General features: G+C 48.1%; 1 protein-coding gene across 2 annotated transcripts in view; it reads left to right on the top strand.

Moving 5' to 3' along the window:
• LOC138671249 (putative N-acetylated-alpha-linked acidic dipeptidase) overlaps positions 1-23,128 on the top strand; it is a 147,490-nt gene that overhangs the window by 107,747 nt on the left and 16,615 nt on the right. For both annotated transcript variants that reach the window (XM_069759249.1, XM_069759248.1), the window contains exons 15-18: positions 902-992; positions 4,757-5,021; positions 8,386-8,467; positions 15,953-16,045. In XM_069759249.1, coding sequence (XP_069615350.1) covers positions 902-992; positions 4,757-5,021; positions 8,386-8,467; positions 15,953-16,045 — 531 coding nt within the window. The remainder of the gene's footprint in view (positions 1-901; positions 993-4,756; positions 5,022-8,385; positions 8,468-15,952; positions 16,046-23,128) is intronic.

Raw genomic sequence — 23,128 nt, 5'->3', positions numbered from 1 at the left:
ATCCTCTTTGCCTCCAAGCGTGATATCATCCTCTCCTTACGGAAGGCAACATCACTGTAACAACCGGTTACTTGGGGTGTTACACATTTACTTTCCCTCAGTTCCATAGTTACAGCAGTTCCCCACTTACCCCAAGATTCTCTTTTTTCTCTGTGGTCACATCAGGGCATTCACTTTCCCTCAGTAGTCACAGCAGTGCCCCTCTTTCCCCCATTACTAACATCTGTGCCTACTTCTTTACATCCCACACCTCTTTTTTACTCTGTGGTCACATCAGGGCATTCACTTTCCCTCAGTAGTCACAGCAGTGCCCCTCTTTTCCCATCGTTCACAGCACTGCCTCCACCTCTCCATTGCCCCCATTCCTTACCTTCTGTGGTCACATCAGGGTACAGCAGTAACCCCCTTTCCTCAATATTATCCAGGGTTCTCTGAATATACAATATTGCCATCCTCTCCCCACCAATGATAACAGGTGACTTCCTGCTTTCCCCCACTAGGCAGAACTGTGCTGCCCCTCATTAGTCACAGCAGCGCCTTTCCCAATTTGTTCTTCTTTGCCTGAACTTGCACCTGCATTCTTCGCTTTTTGTTTTTTTTTAGAGTTTTCTATCTGTTTTGTACCAAAGTATCTAACACCATAGTTTCTCCCCCCCCCCCCCAAGTAGTAGGGAATAAAAGTGCTTGCCCCTCACAAGTTACAGCTGCAGACCCCTCTGGAGAATGACGGTGGGACGAATACAACTGGGCACAATGCTTCACAGTGCAATACTACATACCCATATAGAGAAACTACAGCACCATCGAGCCAATGACATGATACAGAAGGAATCCGCTGCCGTTTTGTGCCTAAATGTCTCGAAATTTTTTTGTAATTTTCTAATATTTTTCTTTCTACAAGGATAAACAAACTGGGGTCAGGAAACGATTTTGAAGTGTTTTTTCAGCGTCTTGGCATCGCTTCTGGAAGAGCTCGCTACACAAAAAACTCGGTGAGTGGTTTTCTACTCCAGCACCTGGTAAGTGGGTGGAAGGGCGCGCACGTAGCGGCAATGTACTGAGTCACCAGGGCTTCTATCAAACGGCAAGTTAAATATCTGTTCCCGGAGCAAAATGATACGACGAAGACTTAAATGCTGTAATTATATAATCCCGAAAGTGTCACAAGCGACAAAATAAAAACAGGCCCGAGAACAAACAAGTTAAAAAAGTGTTTCAGGACACATCACCTGTCTCATCCTAAATAGACGGAAAAAAAATCTGACATTTTGCGATGACTTAAAGGCGATTGACAATTGTATTTTATTTATTTTTTTACTGTTCATTTGCTTCATAAATGCAAAGTTACGCAACTTTAAACATAGACACTCTGTGGCATAAAAAATGGTAGAAAAATGAGTCCTTTTAATTAGCAGATTGCTATACAAAAATGTTACAAATCCATCAGAGGTTTTGGTCCTGATGGCTCTTTCTGCTCCCCCTTCTCTGTGTAGGAGGCCATATTATCAGTCTGAGCGCGATCCGACAAAACATCTGACTGATGTTACTCTATGGGGTCTTATACAAGTTAACTTTGTTCTTCGGGTCGAGTCGGTCCAAGTAAAAAAAAAAATCACTGCATGTCCAGGTTTGATCCAATATTCGACCATGCAAGTCAATGAGTGCATGGGAGCCATCAGACCACACTCGGATAACATCTGAGTGCAGTCTGATTTCAACAGACTAAGAGAATTGAGAAGATAGAGAATTTTTTCCCTCCATCTTCTCCTCATTCGAGAGAGTCAGATCACACTATGATCAAACGCTGATCAGAGTTTGATCAAAGCGTCATTTGCATAAGCGACCTGATTCGGATAAGGGAATGCATGGTCATCTGTACCTGTCCTTAGAGATGGTAGTAGGGAGGGTGTGAAGTTGCACACATTTGCACGGTGGAGATGGAAAGAAGCATCTGTAGACTTAGGAAAGGCAGAGAAAATTAGCTATAGATAGGGAGGAAAGCATGTAAAGGGGAATGAGTGCCGGACAGAAGCTGTTCAGAATTATGAGCTAATGAAGAAAGCAGCTTTCCGGATGCACTTATACTTTAGATCCATCGTATACGACTGGGAGAAACAGCCTTAAGGCTCATAGTCATTTGCTAGAAAAACAGACGAGTGCAATCCGATAAAAAATCGGATTGCACCCTGACCAATGTTAATCAATGAGTTACATCTCATCTGCAATTTTTTTTCTCAGCTGAAATCGGACTGAGAAAAAAATTGCAGCATGCTGTGATTTGCTGCGTATCTCGGCGAGACTCACCATGCGAGTGCTGTCTGTTTTTTATGCACCGGTGTCCTTTGAAGAGCCGGCGCTAATTCATATGCAGTGTATAGTAAAATCACATACACACATACACACACACACACGTCAGTGACACACACACATATATATATGTATTTATATTGAACTGAAAGATAGAATAAAAGCCGGAAATTCATCTGCCGGCTTCTGTAAAATCACTGCAGGAGCCGACAGGATAGAAGAGATGGATTACATACAGTATATACACATAGAATAGGTAGATATATAGATGTCAGTGATAAATACAATTAGTACAGTGTGTGTGCAAAGAGTGTGGGCTCCCGCGCAATTTTCACAGCAGAGGGAAAGCCAATGAATGGGGCAGATGTTTATAGCCTGGGAAGGGGGTAATACCCATGTAGGTTCCCAGGCTATTAATATAAGCTCACAGCTGTATACTTAGCCTTTACTGGCTATTAAAATAGGGGAGCCCCCAAAAATGACGTCAGGTCCCCCTAGAATTAATAACCAGCAAAGGCTATGCAGACAGCTGTGGGATTATATTAATAGCCTAGGAAGGGGCCATGGATATTCCCCCCCCCCTGGCTAAAAACATCAGCACCCAATTCTGGCATTTAGCCTCGCTCTTCCCACTTGCCCTGTAGCGGTGGCAAGTGGGGTAATAGTTGTGGGGATTGATGTTATCTTTGTGACATCAAGCCCCAAGGTTAGTAATGGAGAGGTGTTAATAAGACACCCCTATTACTAACCCCATAGCCAAATTGTCAGGAAAACAGACACCCAGTTAAAAATCCTTTAATTGAAATAACTACACAGTCTCCTTTAATATTCTTAATTAAACCATACTTACTGCCACACCTAATTCCTTCGAAGCCCTTGATCGCCTGTAATAAAAGTAAAATAACAAACCAACAATATACCATACCTGTCCATCGTTGTGTCCCACACAGTAATCCATATCTGGGGAATATATAGTTTTCAACCTGGACGGTGCCGAGATGCAACTGTGCCTGCTGAAAACCACTGGTGAATGAGATGCTGAGAGCGGAGCTTTAGTGACTAGCGGTGACATCTCAGCCTGAGCTGCAGTGAACTCTTGGACCGTGGGAAAATGTACTGACATTTTTCACTTAGTACCTTTTTATTTTATTTTTCACTTAGTACCCTTTTATTTTAAATAAAGGTAACCACTATTGTATGTAAAAAATTAATAACTAATAAGTAAAAAATCCAAGTGAAAAGTGTTCATAGTCTTTAATGGGGATGTCCGCTTTAGACAATACCTTTTTTGGAAAGATCTGCTTATATTAACCTGATCAGCTGTAATCTGTTGAAATAGGTGTCCAGTTCCCCCACAGCACCTCTGAAGGGAAACTGAGGCATTACACAACACTTATTTTATTGGTTGTCATTTAGGTTAGTTTATTATTTACCGTGTGCATCACAGCGAGAGAAAAAAATTGGTTTTCTAAGCTAGACAGCTTGTTTTAATAAATGTTTGCTCAAAGAGGGTATCATGGCTAGCGATTCTAGATTGGTGGTGGTGGTGGTGCTAATTTCTATCAATCAGTTGCTTGATGAGGTCACGTCGAAAGTTGCCGACAGTCCCACATTTGCCAGGACTGGACTGGTTATTTGGGTTCAATCCTAGAAAATTCTGTACTTTTCCAAACCAAAAAGTGGTGGGCTTATATATAACTTGTCAGAAATGGGCATTGCCAATTTGGTTAGGGGCGTTTTGATGCACACACAGGGGAGAGACCTGTCAATCAACTAGAGCACTACGGCCAGGTACGGTTGTGGCCTAGTCTCCTCTCCCTCTATAGTCTCCATCTGGATCTCTAAACTAAGTTTTATAATTTCAGAGTAAAAAAATACTTGCCTGAAATTATGTATCCGGGCATTGATTTATGCTGCCCGTGATTTGGGTAACATACAGTAAATTGCCCGATTGGTTCCAATTAAATGTCCCTATGCTAGTGAACTGTAATACTTAAAGGGAACCTGTGACCCCCAAGCCCACCAGCATCAGGGGCTTATCTACAGCATTCTGTAAGAAAGGTCAAAGAGGCCCGGTCAGAGAGGCCGCAGTGTGAATACAAGAAGAGGACGTCATCGTAAGAAGATGGGAGGCCCCGGACCGCGACACCCATTGGACCAGAACTGGACCGGGACCGCCCCTGGGTGAGTACAATCTAACCTCTTTTTCTCATCTTTCAGGATACATTGGGGGCTTATCTAGAGCATTCCAGAATGCTGTAGATAAGCCCCTGATGCTGGTGGGCTTAGCTCACCTTCCATTTTGGGGGTGACAGGTTCCCTTTTAACGGTTTGTTTGTTTAGGAAATTAAGGCTTATTTTTATTTATTTTTTTCTCCATTTTCTTTTTTTATTTCTGACATTTGAACTCCGAGTTTCAATGCCTTTTTTTTGTTTGCTCATTCTTCAGAAAGAAGGAAGATTTAGTGGCTACCCGGTTTATCACAGCGTCTATGAGACATTTGAGATAGTGGATAAGTTCTACGACCCTCTATTTAAAAATCACCTGGCGGTGGCCAAAGTGCGGGGTGGACTTGTCTTTGATCTGGCTAATGAGGTGATCATCCCTTTCAATGCCCACGACTATGCTGATGTCCTGAAGGATTACGCCAAAATTGTCCAGGACATAGGACAGAAACATATACAGCAAATGACAACTTATAATGTCTCTTTTGGTAAGTTAGTGGAATAGTAATTGTTGCTTGGCGGCATGTAACCATCTGGATAGGACCGATTAAGGACACGCTCCATTCATTGGTGCAATAAAACCTCTTTGAGCCAACCAACTGCTTTAAAAAAACAATGGTGTTCTAGATGGGTGGTCATCTCTGCATGCTGACCGATCCATCTATGAGATATTATATGCCAACGTGCTAAAGTTTTGCCAAATTGGGACCCCCAGTAATCATGAGAATGAAAATCATGTGCCCTCATTTTGAATCTAGTGGTGGTCACTGGTTAAGAATGTTCGAAGTTGCCATTTTTAAGGTCTATGGAACTGATGCAGATAGTAAAGTACAGCGCTCGTCTATCTCCGATACAGCAAACATGCACGTGTAAGGAGATGGACCTACTGCCCATGTTCTCCCTTGAAGACACGCATATTGTTATGATGTGTATTGTGACATGCGTTATTAGTGATGGCATTGTAGTTTGACTGACATTAGGGAGAGCTAGGGTTAATGATTGGAACTAGCCCAGAATGGAAGTAGCTAAAATGCAGGGACAGAGACCATTTCCTGTCAGAAAGTAAGATAAGGCCCTTGGTGCAAGAGTAGCAGACCTAAGGTTTGACTGATCAGTGTCCCTGATGTGAGTGGAGACCGAGGCAGTGGATAGCAAGTTCTGGAGTAAAGGAAGGAAATGTAATCAAAGGACAGAGGGATGTATTGGAGACGCGTCCTGGGATAGGACACCTAGCCATACGACCCAGAGTTCACCCGACAGAGAGGTAGCGGGGCAGGACGGAACAGGGAATGTGAGACAAAGAGAGTGGCACGAGTGGTAGTTCCAGGGCTTCAGCAAGCAGAGAAGCCAAGTAAAGGCCATTGCAGCAAGCCAACTCCCACAAGGGAAAAAGGAAGCAAAACCGCGGGTTGAAGTACAGGACTCTCACTTACTGGATGGTGGTACAGTTATTGGGGACCGGAGAGACTCCCGAAGTACTGGGCTGGGTGGTGGGTAATGTAGAGATGCTAGCTAAAGCAGAGGCAAGTGAGCCTAGAGAAGGAAAATAGAAATGTGTGTGAAGATGCTCCATGTTATAAAAGAAACATTCATGTAGTTATGCACCCACTATCTAATGTACATACAGTACAGACCAAAAGTTTGGACACACCTTCTCATTTAAAGATTTTTCTGTATTTTCATGACTATGAAAATTGTACATTCACACTGAAGGCATCAAAACTATGAATTAACACATGTGGAATTATATACTTAACAAAAAAGTGTGAAACAACTGAAATTGTCTTATATTCTAGGTTCTTCAAAGTAGCCACCTTTTGCTTTGATGACTGCTTTGCACACTCTTTGCATTCTCTTGATGAGCTTCAAGAGGTAGTCACCGGGAATGGTTTTCACTTCACAGGTGTGCCCTGTCAGGTTTAATAAGTGGGATTTCTTGCCTTATACAGTAAATGGGGATGGGACCATCAGTTGTGTTGAGCAGAAGTCTGGTGGATACACAGCTGATAAGCTGATAAAGAAAAAAGCATCTAAGGCTACGTTCACATTTGCGTTGTGCGATGTTGCGTCGGAGACGCACAACGCAAACAAAAACGCAACAAAACACACGCTAAAACGCAGCGTTTTGCGATGCATGCGTCCTTTTTTGCCGAATTTTGGACGCAAAAAAAATGCAACTTGCTGCGTCCTCTGCACCCTACGCTTGCGGCAAAAAAAACGCATGTGTCGCAAAACGCAGCACAACGCATGTCCATGCGCCCCCCATGTTAAATATAGGGGCGCATGACGCATGCGTCGCCGCGGTTGCGCCCGACGCAACGCAAATGTGAACGTAGCCTAAGTAAAGAAACACGAGAGGCCATCATTACTTTAAGAAATGAAGGTCAGTCAGTCCGAAAAATTGGGAAAACTTTGAAAGTGTCCCCAAGTGCAGTGGCAAAACCCATCAAGCGCTACCAAGAAACTGGCCCACATGAGGACCGCCCCAGGAAAAGAAGACCAAGAGTCACCTCTGCTTCTGAAGATAAGTTTATCCGAGTCACCAGCCTCAGAAATTGCAGGTTAACAGCAGCTCAGATTAGAGACCAGGTCAATGCCACACAGAGTTCTAGCAGCTGAAACATCTCTACAACAATTGTTAAGAGGAGACTTTGTGCAGCAGGCCTTCATGATAAAATAGCTGCTAGGAAACCAGTGCTAAGGACAGGCAACAAGCAAAAGAGACTTGTTTGGGCTAAAGAACACAAGTAATGGACATTTGACCAGTGGAAATCTGTGCTTTGGTCTGATGGGTCCAAATTTGAGATCTTTGATTCCAACCACCGTGTCTTTGTGTGAAGCAGAAAAGGTGAACAGATGGACTCTACATGCCTGGTTGCCATCTTGAAGCATGAAGGAGGTGTGATGGTGTGGGGGTGCTTTGCTGGTGACACTGTTGGGGATTTATTCAAAATTGAAGGCATACTGAACCAGCATGGCTACCACATGGACCAGCATGGCTATCTTGCAGCATCATGCTATTCCATCCAGTTTGCGTTTAGTTGGACCATCATTTATTTTTCAACAGGACAATGTCCCCAAACACACCTCCAGGCTGTGGAAGGGCTATTTGACCAAGAAGGAGAGTGATGGGGTGCTATACCAGCTGACTTGGCCTCCACAGTCACCAGACCTGATCCCAATCGAGATGGTTTGGGGTGAGCTGGACCGCAGAGTGAAGGCAAAAGGGCCAACAAGTGCTAAGCATCTCTGGGAACTCCTTCAAGATTGTTGGAAGACCATTCCCGGTGACTACCTCTTGAAGCTCATCAAGAGAGTGCCAAGAGTGTGCAAAGCAGTCATCAAAGCAAAAGGTGGCTACTTTGAAGAACCTAGAATATAAGACAATTTCAGTTGTTTCACACTTTTTTGTTAAGTATATCATTCCACATGTGTTAATTCATAGTTTTGATGCCTTCAGGGTGAATGTACAATTTTCATAGTCATGAAAATACAGAAAAATCTTTAAATGAGAAGGTGTGTCCAAACTTTTGGTCTGTACTGTATTTTCCACCAAGTTACTGTTCAGTAAAAAAAATATTAAATGTTGGCTGATGGAATCCTCAATGAACTCCTCAACACATGGTCCTGGCTAGCCGAAATCACGCATCAAGCGGCCTGCAAGGGTTAGCGCCCCTGTGGACGAAGCCAACACACCCAGCCAGGACCCCCATGTTCATGAAGCATGCCGGGGCATGAAAAACAAGAACCTTGCCCACGACTACCGCTTCAATCAAAAAATGGAAATAGGACTGAACCCCCATTGATCACCTATGGTAAAATGATTTTTTTATATTCTATTTTGTTTTTTAGATGCACTTTTTTCTGCTATTGAAAATTTCACAAATTCTGCTATTTCATTTCATGCGAGGTTGAAAGATCTGGATGTTACAAAGTAAGTGAAATATTTTTTCACTATTTATACTGCTCCAAAGCTTGAAAGTATACACGATGAGCATTCACAAATCAAAGATTAATGATCAGTAGATACTTTTAAGACCATTCAGTGTAAAATGGATTTAAAATATCAGTAATTATAGAACTGCGTTAAAATTCAGGGTCTTTAATTACCACTCTTGGGACTGGGTACCAAACCACTGAGCACCTGGCTCTGGATATTGAATCAGATGGTCACCAAAGGCTTGATAGAAAACCACTGAACATGAGGATCTAGGTACTAAATGACTGAAAACCAGGCGCATGGCATTGAACTACTAGTTACTGGGGAATGGGCACTAAACCACTGGATACTGGTGGCTGGGCACTAAACCATTTGTCACTGGGGACTAGGTAATAAACCACTGATGACTTGGGGTTCGGCACTGGACAACAAGGGCTGGACACTAAACTACTGAATGCCAGACGCAGGGCACAAACCACTACATACTGGGGACTGGGCACTAAACCACTGAATACTGGGGGGCTGGACACTAAACCATTGGATACTGGGTTTACATAATAAACCAATGAAAACTTAGGGCAGGGCACTTGTCACCAGGGGCTGGAAACTAATTTACTGGATGACAGGGGTAGAGCCTAAACAATTGGATGTCAGGCATAGGGAACTAAACCCTTGGATATCAGCGGTAGGGCCCTAACCACTGGATGTCAGGGGTAGGGCCTAATCCACTGGATGTCAGGGATAGGGCACTAAACCACTGGAGGTCAAGGGTAAGGCACTAAACCTCTGGATGCCAGGGGTAGAGCCTAATCCATTGGATGTCAGGGATAGGGCACTAAACCACTGGATATCAGGGGTAGGGCCTAATCCACTGGATGTCAGGAATAGGGCACTAAACCACTGGAAGTCAAGGGTAAGGCACTAAACCACTGGATGCCAGGGGTAGAGCCTAATCCATTGGATGTCAGGGATAGGGCACTAAAGCACTGGAGGTCAGGGGTAGGGCACTAAAGCACTGGAGGTCAGGGGTAGGGCACTAAAGCACTGGAGGTCAGGGGTAGGGCACTAAAGCACTGGAGGTCAGGGGTAGGGCACTGTTGTGAATTCTGTTGTCAAGCTCCCTCCTGTGGTCATGAATGGTACTTCGGCTGGTTCTGTCCATGGGCTTCCTCTGGTGGTTGTGAGTGGAGCTGCGGCTTTTCTTCCACAGGTGACAAGGTTAATTCGTTAGCTGGCTGCTCTATTTAACTCCACTTAGATCACTGCTCCATGCCACCTGTCAATGTTCCAGTATTGGTCTTGTTCTTTCCTGGATCGTTCTTGTGACCTGTCTTCCCAGCAGGAGCTAAGTTCCTGCTTGTTTTTCTCTGGTTTGCTATTTTTCTGTCCAGCTTGCTATTTTGATTTTTTGTCTTGCTTGCTGGAAGCTCTGGGACGCAGAGGGAGCGCAGAGTCGGTGCGGAGGGTCTTTTTGCGCCCTCTGCGTGGTCTTTTTGTAGTTTTTTGTGCTGACCGCAAAGTTACCTTTCCTATCCTCTGTCTGTTCAGTAAGTCGGGCCTCACTTTGCTAAATCTATTTCATCTCTGTGTTTGTAATTTTCATCTTTACTCACAGTCATTATATGTGGGGGGCTGCCTTTTCCTTTGGGGAATTTCTCTGAGGCAAGGTAGGCTTTATTTTTCTATCTCTAGGGCTAGCTAGTTTCTTAGGCTGTGTCGAGTTGCATAGGGAGCGTTAGGAGCAATCCACGGCTATTTCCAGTGTGTGTGATAGGATTAGGGATTGCGGTCAGCAGAGTTCCCACGTCTCAGAGCTCGTCCTATATTATTAGTAACTATCAGGTCATTCCGTGTGCTCTTAACCACCAGGTCCATTATTGTCCTTACCACCAGGTCATAACAGTACAGGTGGCCCAAAGTATTAATGCATTTCAATAGAGGGATAAGAGAAGTGCTGAGACCATTTTTTTTCTTTGCAGTGTGTTTTGTCTCTCTTTTCCCCTTTACCTCTGGGTGGTTCAGGATACAGGTGTAGATATGGACATTCAAGGTCTGTCCTTTTGTATGGATAATCTCACTGCAAGGGTACAAAACATTCAAGATTTTGTGGTTCAGAATCCGATGTTAGAGCCTAGGATTCCAATTCCTGATTTGTTTTTTGGGGATAGATCTAAGTTTCTGAATTTCAAAAATAATTGTAAATTGTTTCTTGCTTTGAAACCTCGCTCCTCAGGTGACCCTGTTCAACAAGTGAAAATCATTATTTCTTTGTTACGTGGCGACCCTCAAGACTGGGCATTTTCCCTTGCGCCAGGAGATCTGGCATTGCGTGATGTTGATGCGTTTTTTCTGGCGCTCGGATTGCTTTATGATGAACCTAATTCAGTGGATAAGGCAGAGAAAATCTTGCTGGCTCTGTGTCAGGGTCAGGATGAGGTAGAAATATATTGTCAGAAGTTTAGGAAGTGGTCTGTACTCACTCAGTGGAATGAATGTGCCCTGGCAGCAATTTTCAGAAAGGGTCTCTCTGAAGCCCTTAAGGATGTCATGGTGGGATTTCCCATGCCTGCTGGTCTGAATGAGTCTATGTCTTTGGCCATTCAGATCGATCGACGCTTGCGTGAGCGTAAAGCTGTGCACCATTTGGCGGTATTATCTGAGCATAGACCTGAGCCTATGCAATGTGATAGGACTTTGACCAGAGCTGAATGGCAAGAACACAGACGTCGGAATGGGCTGTGTTTTTACTGTGGTGATTCCACTCATGCTATCTCCGATTGTCCTAAGCGCACTAAGCGTTTCGCTAGGTCTGCCACCATTGGTACGGTACAGTCGAAATTTCTTTTGTCCATTACTCTGATTTGCTCTTTGTCATCCTATTCTGTTATGGAATTTGTGGATTCAGGCGCTGCCCTGAAATTTGATGGACTTGGAGTTTGCTAGGCGCTGTGGTTTTTTCTTGGAGCCCTTGCAGTATCCTATTCCATTGAGAGGAATTGATGCTACGCCTTTGGCCAAGAATAAGCCTCAGTACTGGACCCAATTGACCATGTGCATGGCTCCTGCACATCAGGAGGATATTCGCTTTTTGGTGTTGCATAATCTGCATGATGTGGTCGTTTTGGGGTTGCCATGGCTACAGGTCCATAATCCAGTATTGGATTGAAAATCTATGTCTGTGTCCAGCTGGGGCTGTCAGGGGGTACATGGTGATGTTCCATTTTTGTCTATTTCGTCATCCACCCCTTCTGAAGTCCCGGAGTTTTTGTCGGATTACCGGGATGTATTTGATGAGCCCAAATCCAGTGCCCTACCTCCTCATAGGGATTGCGATTGTGCTATCAATTTGATTCCTGGTAGTAAGTTTCCTAAGGGCCGACTGTTCAATTTATCTGTGCCAGATCACGCCGCTATGCGGAGTTATGTAAAGGAATCCTTGGAGAAGGGTCATATTCGCCCGTCGTCGTCACCATTGGGAGCAGGGTTCTTTTTTGTGGCCAAGAAGGATGGTTCTTTGAGACCTTGTATTGATTACCGCCTTCTTAATAAGATCACAGTCAAATTTCAGTACCCTTTGCCGCTGCTGTCAGATTTATTTGCTCAGATTAAGGGGGCTAGTTGGTTCACCAAGATAGATCTTCGCGGTGCGTATAATCTTGTGCGTATTAAACAGGGCGATGAATGGAAAACAGCATTTAATACGCCCGAGGGCCATTTTGAGTACCTGGTTATGCCATTCGGGCTTTCCAATGCTCCATCAGTATTTCAGTCTTTTATGCATGACATCTTCCGAGAGTACCTGGATAAATTCCTGATTGTATATTTGGATGATATTTTGGTCTTCTCGGATGATTGGGAGTCTCACGTGAAGCAGGTCAGAATGGTGTTCCAGGTCCTTCGTGCGAATTCTTTGTTTGTGAAGGGGTCAAAGTGTCTCTTTGGAGTTCAGAAGGTTTCATTTTTGGGTTTCATTTTTTCCCCTTCTACTATCGAGATGGACCCTGTTAAAGTCCAGGCCATTTATGATTGGACTCAGCCGACATCTGTGAAGAGTCTGCAAAAGTTCCTGGGCTTTGCTAATTTTTATCGTCACTTCATCAGTAATTTTTCTAGTGTTGCTAAACCGTTGACTGATTTGACCAAGAAGGGTGCTGATGTGGTCAATTGGTCTTCTGCGGCTGTGGAGGCTTTTCAGGAGTTGAAGCGTCGTTTTTCTTCTGCCCCTGTGTTGTGCCAGCCAGATGTTTCGCTTCCGTTTCAGGTCGAGGTTGATGCTTCTGAGATTGGATCAGGGGCTGTTTTGTCGCAAAGAAGTTCTGATGGCTCGATGATGAAACCATGTGCCTTCTTTTCTAGAAAGTTTTCGCCTGCTGAGCGCAATTATGATGTTGGCAATCGAGAGTTGTTGGCCATGAAGTGGGCATTCGAGGAGTGGCGTCATTGGCTTGAAGGAGCCAAGCATCGTGTGGTGGTCTTGACGGATCACAAGAATTTGACTTATCTCGAGTCTGCCAAACGGTTGAATCCTAGACAGGCTCGTTGGTTGCTATTTTTCTCCCGTTTTGATTTTGTGGTTTCGTACCTTCCAGGCTCTAAGAATGTGAAGGCTGATGCCCTGTCAAGGAGTTTTGTGCCCGACTCTCCGGGTGTTCCTGAGCCGGCGGGTATTCTCAAAGAGGGGGTAATTTTGTCTGCCATCTCCCCTGATTTGCGACGGGTGCTGCAAAAATTTCAGGCTGATAGACCTGACCGTTGCCCAGCGGAGAAACTGTTTGTCCCTGATAAATGGACTAGTAGAGTTATCTCTGAGGTTCATTGTTCGGTGTTGGCTGGTCATCCTGGAATCTTTGGTACCAGAGATTTGGTGGCTAGATCCTTTTGGTGGCCGTCTTTGTCGCGGGATGTGCGTTCTTTTGTGCAGTCCTGTGGGACTTGTGCTCGGGCTAAGCCCTGCTGTTCTCGTGCCAGTGGGTTGCTTTTGCCCTTGCCGGTCCCGAAGAGGCCCTGGATGCATATCTCTATGGATTTTATTTCGGATCTCCCTGTCTCTCAAAAGATGTCGGTCATTTGGGTGGTTTGTGATCGCTTCTCTAAGATGGTCCATTTGGTACTCTTGTCTAAATTGCCTCCCTCCTCTGATTTGGTGCCATTGTTTTTCCAGCATGTGGTTCGTTTACATGGCATTCCGGAGAACATCGTTTCGGACAGAGGTTCCCAGTTTGTTTTGAGGTTTTGGCGAGCCTTTTGTGCTAGGATGGGCATTGATTTGTCTTTTTCCTCGGCTTTCCATCCTCAGACAAATGGCCAAACCGAACGAACTAATCAGACTTTGGAAACATATCTGAGATGCTTTGTTTCTGCTGATCAGGATGATTGGGTGTCCTTTTTGCCTTTGGCTGAGTTCGCCCTTAATAATCGGGCCAGCTCGGCTACTTTGGTTTTGCCATTTTTCTGCAATTCTGGTTTCCATCCTCGTCTCTCTTCAGGGCAGGTTGAGTCTTCGGACTGTCCTGGTGTAGATACTGTGGTGGATAGGTTGCAGCAGATTTGGACTCATGTGGTGGACAATTTGACATTGTCCCAGGAGAAGGCTCAACGTTTCGCTAACCGCCGGCGCTGTGTGGGTCCCCGACTTCGTGTTGGGGATTTGGTTTGGTTGTCGTCTCGTTATGTTCCTATGAAGGTTTCCTCTCCTAAGTTTAAGCCTCGTTTCATTGGTCCGTATAAGATTTCTGAGGTTCTCAATCCTGTGTCGTTTCGTTTGACCCTTCCAGCTTCTTTTGCCATCCATAATGTATTCCATACGTCATTGTTGTGGAGATACGTGGCGCCTGTGGTTCCATCCGTTGATCCTCCTGCCCCGGTGTTGGTTGAGGGGGAGTTGGAGTATGTGGTGGAGAAGGTTTTGGATTCTCGTATTTCGAGACGGAAACTCCAGTACCTGGTCAAGTGGAAGGGTTATGGTCAGGAAGATAATTCCTGGGTCTTTGCCTCCGATGTTCATGCTGCCGATCTGGTTCGTGCCTTTCATTTGGCTCGTCCTGGTTGGCCTGGGGCCTCTGGTGAGGGTTCGGTGACCCCTCCTCAAGGGGGGGTACTGTTGTGAATTCTGTTGTCAAGCTCCCTCCTGTGGTCATGAATGGTACTTCGGCTGGTTCTGTCCATGGGCTTCCTCTGGTGGTTGTGAGTGGAGCTGCGGCTTCTGAGTTTCCTTCCACAGGTGACGAGGTTAATTCGTTAGCTGGCTGCTCTATTTAACTCCACTTAGATCATTGCTCCATGCCACCTGTCAATGTTCCAGTATTGGTCTTGTTCTCTCCTGGATCGTTCTTGTGACCTGTCTTCCCAGCAGAAGCTAAGTTCCTGCTTGTTTTTCTCTGGTTTGCTATTTTTCTGTCCAGCTTGCTATTTTGATTTTTTGTCTTGCTTGCTGGAAGCTCTGGGACGCAGAGGGAGCGCTTCCGCACCGTGAGTCGGTGCGGAGGGTCTTTTTGCGCCCTCTGCGTGGTCTTTTTGTAGTTTTTTGTGCTGACCGCAAAGTTACCTTTCCTATCCTCTGTCTGTTCAGTAAGTCGGGCCTCACTTTGCTAAATCTATTTCATCTCTGTGTTTGTAATTTTCATCTTTACTCACAGTCATTATATGTGGGGGGCTGCCTTTTCCTTTGGGGAATTTCTCTGAGGCAAGGTAGGCTTTATTTTTCTATCTCTAGGGCTAGCTAGTTTCTTAGGCTGTGTCGAGTTGCATAGGGAGCGTTAGGAGCAATCCACGGCTATTTCCAGTGTGTGTGATAGGATTAGGGATTGCGGTCAGCAGAGTTCCCACGTCTCAGAGCTCGTCCTATATTATTAGTAACTATCAGGTCATTCCGTGTGCTCTTAACCACCAGGTCCATTATTGTCCTTACCACCAGGTCATAACAGGGCACTAAAGCACTGGAGGTCAGGGGTAGGGCACTAAAGCACTGGATGTCAGGGGTAGGGCAATAAAGCACTGGATGTCAGGGGTAAGGCACTAAACCTCTGGATGCCAGGGGTAGAGCCTAATCCATTGAATGTCAGGGGTAGAGTACTAAAGCACTGGATGTAAGGGGTAGGGCCTAATTTAATGGATGTCATGGGTAGGGCACTACACCATTGAACAGAAGTGGCTGGGTAGTAAACCTCTGGACACATTAGGATAATGACATAAAAAATCTCAAAACCACTAAATATTAATGATTGTGACACATTAAACATAAGGGACAAGGCAATAGACAGTGTGTGTGTGTGTATATATATATATATATATATATATATATATATATATATATAATGGGACGGAAAATCATTGATCAGCACCAGACCACTGAATATTAGAATATTAACTCCGAGGCCTTAGTTTCATATTAGGGACAAGTAGCTTATTACCACTTTTTCTACCTATCTTTCCATCTGGAGATCATCCATCTATTTTATATCTGCAATATCTTCATTACAGCCCAATAGAAGTTCGGTCTGTGAACGATCAGCTCATGTACTTGGAGAGGGCATTCACTGACCCCTTGGGATTACCCGGACGTCCCTTCTACAGGTAAGAAAGTGAAACCATCATCATTTTCTTCCTGGTCGTACCTATATGAGGTGAAGAGGTAGCATTTGCTACAAGTCTTTAGTGTCTTTAGTGTGTGATGAGGGCTAACACTTCTGTGTTATAAATGCCAAATAATAGGTGGAGTCCCAGTTCTTGTACAGCGTGGCCGCTGGTCTCGGGTCTTGAGAATCTTTTTGAGCGACGCTAGAAGGATAACAAAAAGCATGACTACTATGAAATGGAGTGTGACTGTAAGATCCAAGTGTACAGGTTTTATATATTTTTATTTTTTTTAGGGGCAGGGGAAAACCAAAACATACGGCATATAAGTCTGCATAGGAGCTGTATACATCAAGACTTTTTAATTTTTGATGCACTCAAGAATCACTTTTAAGAATAGATTCTGCAAAAGAATGTATTGTTAGTAGTGTTGAGCGATACCTTCCGATATCGGAAAGTATCGGTATCGGTTTGGATCGGCCGATATTCAAAAAATATCGGATATCGCCGATACCGATACCCGATCCCAATGCAAGTCAATGGGACCAAAATATCGGAATTAAAATAAACCCTTTCTTTCCTTGTAGGTTCATTCTACATGAAGGAAAACAACTAAGAATAATGCCGGATGTATTTGGGGAGGTGGCGGAGACATTAAAGTCATAGAGGTTTATCCCAATCAAATAGAATAGCATGTTTTTTGTTTTTTTTTAAGACGTTCGGAGTGACAAAGATATTGACTATGTAAATTTTTTTTTTATTTTGTCAGATATTGATGTTTCACTATTCCACGCCCTTCCCCTTCTTTTTTTTCTTTTTTTTTTTCTTTTCCCACACTTTCATCTTCATCATCATCAGCATCTTTGACATCAACTTCTTCACCTTATTCATCTTCTTCTTCATCTTCTACCTATTTTTTTTTTTTATTACATTCTTCATATTCATTTTATTCAACTATTATTATTCTTCTTATTCTACATATTCTTTTTATTCCACTGTTATTATTCTTCCTATTCTACTTCTTCATCATATTCTCATTTGTGACAGGCATTCCCGTAGTTGTTATCTATAAAAGTTTGAAGATTACACCTTCCGTTCTGCCAGTCACAAAAGTTACATTTGTCCGCGTTCAGTTTGGCCTGCAGCATCAGGCTTTATCCAGGGGCACCACGAGGAGGAACGGACTCACCCCCATACACTGCTTAGTCTTCTTCTGCATATAATTTAGATAATATCTTTTGCTCTGATATTAAGTCTTATGCTTAATGTTCTTCTGCTCTTTGTTCTGCAGCCTCTTGTTCTTCTGCTTCTCGGTCTTCCATGTTGTCGTCTCCAGGGTCGTCGTCTCCAGTGTCGTCATCTCCGCCGTCGTCGTCGTCGTCATCGGGGTGGTCTTCCGTGTCGTCGTCATCGTGGTGGTCTTCCGGGTCGTCGACGTTAGGGTCTTCAACTTGGAAATGTAGCAGAAGGTACAAGAAGGCTGAGAAAATGCCAAGAACCAGCTGATGGAACTGGAACTCGGATGGCTACCCGAAGGTTCAAGAGCCTATGGAACTACCGAGGACCAGCTGACGTTACTGGAACCCGGTTACTAAGCAGGAGGTACCCGTGCTAAAAAGCACTACCAAGGACCGCCTGACGTTGACGGAACTCGGATACCCAGAAGGAGGCACCTAAGCCAAAGGCTCTGCCCGGAACCAGCTGACGTTACTGGAACCAGGATGGGGAGCAGAAGGTACAAGAGCAAAAGACACTGCCGAGAACCAGCTGACGGTACTGGAACCCGGATGGGTAGCCGAAGGTCCAAGAGCCAATGGAACTACCGAGGACCAGCTGACGTTACTGGAACCCGGTTACTAAGCAGGAGGTACCCGTGCCTGAAAGCACTACCAAGGACCACCTGACGTTGGTGGAACTTGGATACCCAGAAGGAGGCACCTAAGCCAAAGGCTCTGCCCGGAACCAGCTGACGGTACTGGAACCAGGATGGGGAGCAGAAGGTACAAGAGCAAAAGACACTGCCGAGAACCAGCTGACGGTGCTGGAACCAGGTGGTGGACCCGAAGGCCCACAGGAGAGGAGAGAACAGCTAGGCCGCGAGGCAGCCGCAGTTACCGAACCCCAACAGTCCTACAGGGGGAGCTGGGCCTACTGGCACTACATAACCAGCCTTGACTACCAGTTCACGCAGCCCACATAGGAAGCTCCTAAACTGGAGGCACCCTGGAGTTGGCTAACTCGACCGCACCACGACGGGGCAAGCATAGGCGTCTCAGTGAAGTTGACACAACCCGGAAACAGCTGACGGTGCTGAAACCAGGCTTGGCACGAGGGAGTACCTGTGACAAGAACACTGCTGAGAACCAGCTGGCGGTGCTGGAACCCGGATGCGTTGCCCCAGTGTGCAAGAGCCAATGGCACGACCGAGGACCAGCTGACGGTGCTGGAACCCGGTTACTAAGCTGTAGGTGCCCGCGCTTAAAAGCACTACCAAGGACCGCCTGGCGTTGGCGGAACTCGGATACCCAGGAGGAGGCACCTAAGCCAAAGGCTCGGCCCGGAACCAGCTGACGGTGCTGGAACCAGGTGGTGGACCCCAAGGCCCACAGGAGAGGAGAGAACAGCTAGGCCGCGAGGCAGCCGCAGTTACCGAACCCCAACAGTCCTACAGGGGGAGCTGGGCCTACTGGCACTACAGAACCAGCCTTGACTACCAGTTCACGCAGCCCACATAGGAAGCTCCTAAACTGGAGGCACCCTGGAGTTGGCTAACCCGACCGCACCACGACGAGGCAAGCATAGGTGTCTCAGTGAGCTTGACACAACCCGGAAACAGCTGACGGTGCTGAAACCAGGCTTGGCACGAGGGAGTACCTGTGACAAAAACACTGCCGAGAACCAGCTGGCGGTGCTGGAACCCGGATGCGTTGCCCCAGTGTGCAAGAGCCAATGGCACGACCGAGGACCAGCTGACGGTGCTGGAACCCGGTTACTAAGCTGTAGGTGCCCGCGCTTAAAAGCACTACCAAGGACCGCCTGGCGTTGGCGGAACTCGGATACCCAGGAGGAGGCACCTAAGCCAAAGGCTCGGCCCGGAACCAGCTGACGGTGCTGGAACCAGGTGGTGGACCCCAAGGCCCACAGGAGAGGAGAGAACAGCTAGGCCGCGAGGCAGCCGCAGTTACCGAACCCCAACAGTCCTACAGGGGGAGCTGGGCCTACTGGCACTACAGAACCAGCCTTGACTACCAGTTCACGCAGCCCACATAGGAAGCTCCTAAACTGGAGGCACCCTGGAGTTGGCTAACCCGACCGCACCACGACGAGGCAAGCATAGGTGTCTCAGTGAGCTTGACACAACCCGGAAACAGCTGACGGTGCTGAAACCAGGCTTGGCACGAGGGAGTACCTGTGACAAAAACACTGCCGAGAACCAGCTGGCGGTGCTGGAACCCGGATGCGTTGCCCCAGTGTGCAAGAGCCAATGGCACGACCGAGGACCAGCTGACGGTGCTGGAACCCGGTTACTAAGCTGTAGGTGCCCGCGCTTAAAAGCACTACCAAGGACCGCCTGGCGTTGGCGGAACTCGGATACCCAGGAGGAGGCACCTAAGCCAAAGGCTCGGCCCGGAACCAGCTGACGGTGCTGGAACCAGGTGGTGGACCCCAAGGCCCACAGGAGAGGAGAGAACAGCTAGGCCGCGAGGCAGCCGCAGTTACCGAACCCCAACAGTCCTACAGGGGGAGCTGGGCCTACTGGCACTACAGAACCAGCCTTGACTACCAGTTCACGCAGCCCACATAGGAAGCTCCTAAACTGGAGGCACCCTGGAGTTGGCTAACCCGACCGCACCACGACGAGGCAAGCATAGGTGTCTCAGTGAGCTTGACACAACCCGGAAACAGCTGACGGTGCTGAAACTAGGCTTGGCACGAGGGAGTACCTGTGACAAAAACACTGCCGAGAACCAGCTGGCGGTGCTGGAACCCGGATGCGTTGCCCCAGTGTGCAAGAGCCAATGGCACGACCGAGGACCAGCTGACGGTGCTGGAACCCGGTTACTAAGCTGTAGGTGCCCGCGCTTAAAAGCACTACCAAGGACCGCCTGGCGTTGGCGGAACTCGGATACCCAGGAGGAGGCACCTAAGCCAAAGGCTCGGCCCGGAACCAGCTGACGGTGCTGGAACCAGGTGGTGGACCCCAAGGCCCACAGGAGAGGAGAGAACAGCTAGGCCGCGAGGCAGCCGCAGTTACCGAACCCCAACAGTCCTACAGGGGGAGCTGGGCCTACTGGCACTACAGAACCAGCCTTGACTACCAGTTCACGCAGCCCACATAGGAAGCTCCTAAACTGGAGGCACCCTGGAGTTGGCTAACCCGACCGCACCACGACGAGGCAAGCATAGGTGTCTCAGTGAGCTTGACACAACCCGGAAACAGCTGACGGTGCTGAAACCAGGCTTGGCACGAGGGAGTACCTGTGACAAAAACACTGCCGAGAACCAGCTGGCGGTGCTGGAACCCGGATGCGTTGCCCCAGTGTGCAAGAGCCAATGGCACGACCGAGGACCAGCTGACGGTGCTGGAACCCGGTTACTAAGCTGTAGGTGCCCGCGCTTAAAAGCACTACCAAGGACCGCCTGGCGTTGGCGGAACTCGGATACCCAGGAGGAGGCACCTAAGCCAAAGGCTCGGCCCGGAACCAGCTGACGGTGCTGGAACCAGGTGGTGGACCCCAAGGCCCACAGGAGAGGAGAGAACAGCTAGGCCGCGAGGCAGCCGCAGTTACCGAACCCCAACAGTCCTACAGGGGGAGCTGGGCCTACTGGCACTACAGAACCAGCCTTGACTACCAGTTCACGCAGCCCACATAGGAAGCTCCTAAACTGGAGGCACCCTGGAGTTGGCTAACCCGACCGCACCACGACGAGGCAAGCATAGGTGTCTCAGTGAGCTTGACACAACCCGGAAACAGCTGACGGTGCTGAAACCAGGCTTGGCACGAGGGAGTACCTGTGACAAAAACACTGCCGAGAACCAGCTGGCGGTGCTGGAACCCGGATGCGTTGCCCCAGTGTGCAAGAGCCAATGGCACGACCGAGGACCAGCTGACGGTGCTGGAACCCGGTTACTAAGCTGTAGGTGCCCGCGCTTAAAAGCACTACCAAGGACCGCCTGGCGTTGGCGGAACTCGGATACCCAGGAGGAGGCACCTAAGCCAAAGGCTCGGCCCGGAACCAGCTGACGGTGCTGGAACCAGGTGGTGGACCCCAAGGCCCACAGGAGAGGAGAGAACAGCTAGGCCGCGAGGCAGCCGCAGTTACCGAACCCCAACAGTCCTACAGGGGGAGCTGGGCCTACTGGCACTACAGAACCAGCCTTGACTACCAGTTCACGCAGCCCACATAGGAAGCTCCTAAACTGGAGGCACCCTGGAGTTGGCTAACCCGACCGCACCACGACGAGGCAAGCATAGGTGTCTCAGTGAGCTTGACACAACCCGGAAACAGCTGACGGTGCTGAAACCAGGCTTGGCACGAGGGAGTACCTGTGACAAAAACACTGCCGAGAACCAGCTGGCGGTGCTGGAACCCGGATGCGTTGCCCCAGTGTGCAAGAGCCAATGGCACGACCGAGGACCAGCTGACGGTGCTGGAACCCGGTTACTAAGCTGTAGGTGCCCGCGCTTAAAAGCACTACCAAGGACCGCCTGGCGTTGGCGGAACTCGGATACCCAGGAGGAGGCACCTAAGCCAAAGGCTCGGCCCGGAACCAGCTGACGGTGCTGGAACCAGGTGGTGGACCCCAAGGCCCACAGGAGAGGAGAGAACAGCTAGGCCGCGAGGCAGCCGCAGTTACCGAACCCCAACAGTCCTACAGGGGGAGCTGGGCCTACTGGCACTACAGAACCAGCCTTGACTACCAGTTCACGCAGCCCACATAGGAAGCTCCTAAACTGGAGGCACCCTGGAGTTGGCTAACCCGACCGCACCACGACGAGGCAAGCATAGGTGTCTCAGTGAGCTTGACACAACCCGGAAACAGCTGACGGTGCTGAAACCAGGCTTGGCACGAGGGAGTACCTGTGACAAAAACACTGCCGAGAACCAGCTGGCGGTGCTGGAACCCGGATGCGTTGCCCCAGTGTGCAAGAGCCAATGGCACGACCGAGGACCAGCTGACGGTGCTGGAACCCGGTTACTAAGCTGTAGGTGCCCGCGCTTAAAAGCACTACCAAGGACCGCCTGGCGTTGGCGGAACTCGGATACCCAGGAGGAGGCACCTAAGCCAAAGGCTCGGCCCGGAACCAGCTGACGGTGCTGGAACCAGGTGGTGGACCCCAAGGCCCACAGGAGAGGAGAGAACAGCTAGGCCGCGAGGCAGCCGCAGTTACCGAACCCCAACAGTCCTACAGGGGGAGCTGGGCCTACTGGCACTACAGAACCAGCCTTGACTACCAGTTCACGCAGCCCACATAGGAAGCTCCTAAACTGGAGGCACCCTGGAGTTGGCTAACCCGACCGCACCACGACGAGGCAAGCATAGGTGTCTCAGTGAGCTTGACACAACCCGGAAACAGCTGACGGTGCTGAAACCAGGCTTGGCACGAGGGAGTACCTGTGACAAAAACACTGCCGAGAACCAGCTGGCGGTGCTGGAACCCGGATGCGTTGCCCCAGTGTGCAAGAGCCAATGGCACGACCGAGGACCAGCTGACGGTGCTGGAACCCGGTTACTAAGCTGTAGGTGCCCGCGCTTAAAAGCACTACCAAGGACCGCCTGGCGTTGGCGGAACTCGGATACCCAGGAGGAGGCACCTAAGCCAAAGGCTCGGCCCGGAACCAGCTGACGGTGCTGGAACCAGGTGGTGGACCCCAAGGCCCACAGGAGAGGAGAGAACAGCTAGGCCGCGAGGCAGCCGCAGTTACCGAACCCCAACAGTCCTACAGGGGGAGCTGGGCCTACTGGCACTACAGAACCAGCCTTGACTACCAGTTCACGCAGCCCACATAGGAAGCTCCTAAACTGGAGGCACCCTGGAGTTGGCTAACTCGACCGCACCACGACGGGGCAAGCATAGG

This window comes from Ranitomeya imitator, chromosome 3, assembly GCF_032444005.1.
Source record: "Ranitomeya imitator isolate aRanImi1 chromosome 3, aRanImi1.pri, whole genome shotgun sequence".
Classification (NCBI taxonomy): Eukaryota; Metazoa; Chordata; class Amphibia; order Anura; family Dendrobatidae; genus Ranitomeya; species Ranitomeya imitator.
This window is presented reverse-complemented; position numbering and strand designations above follow the sequence as displayed.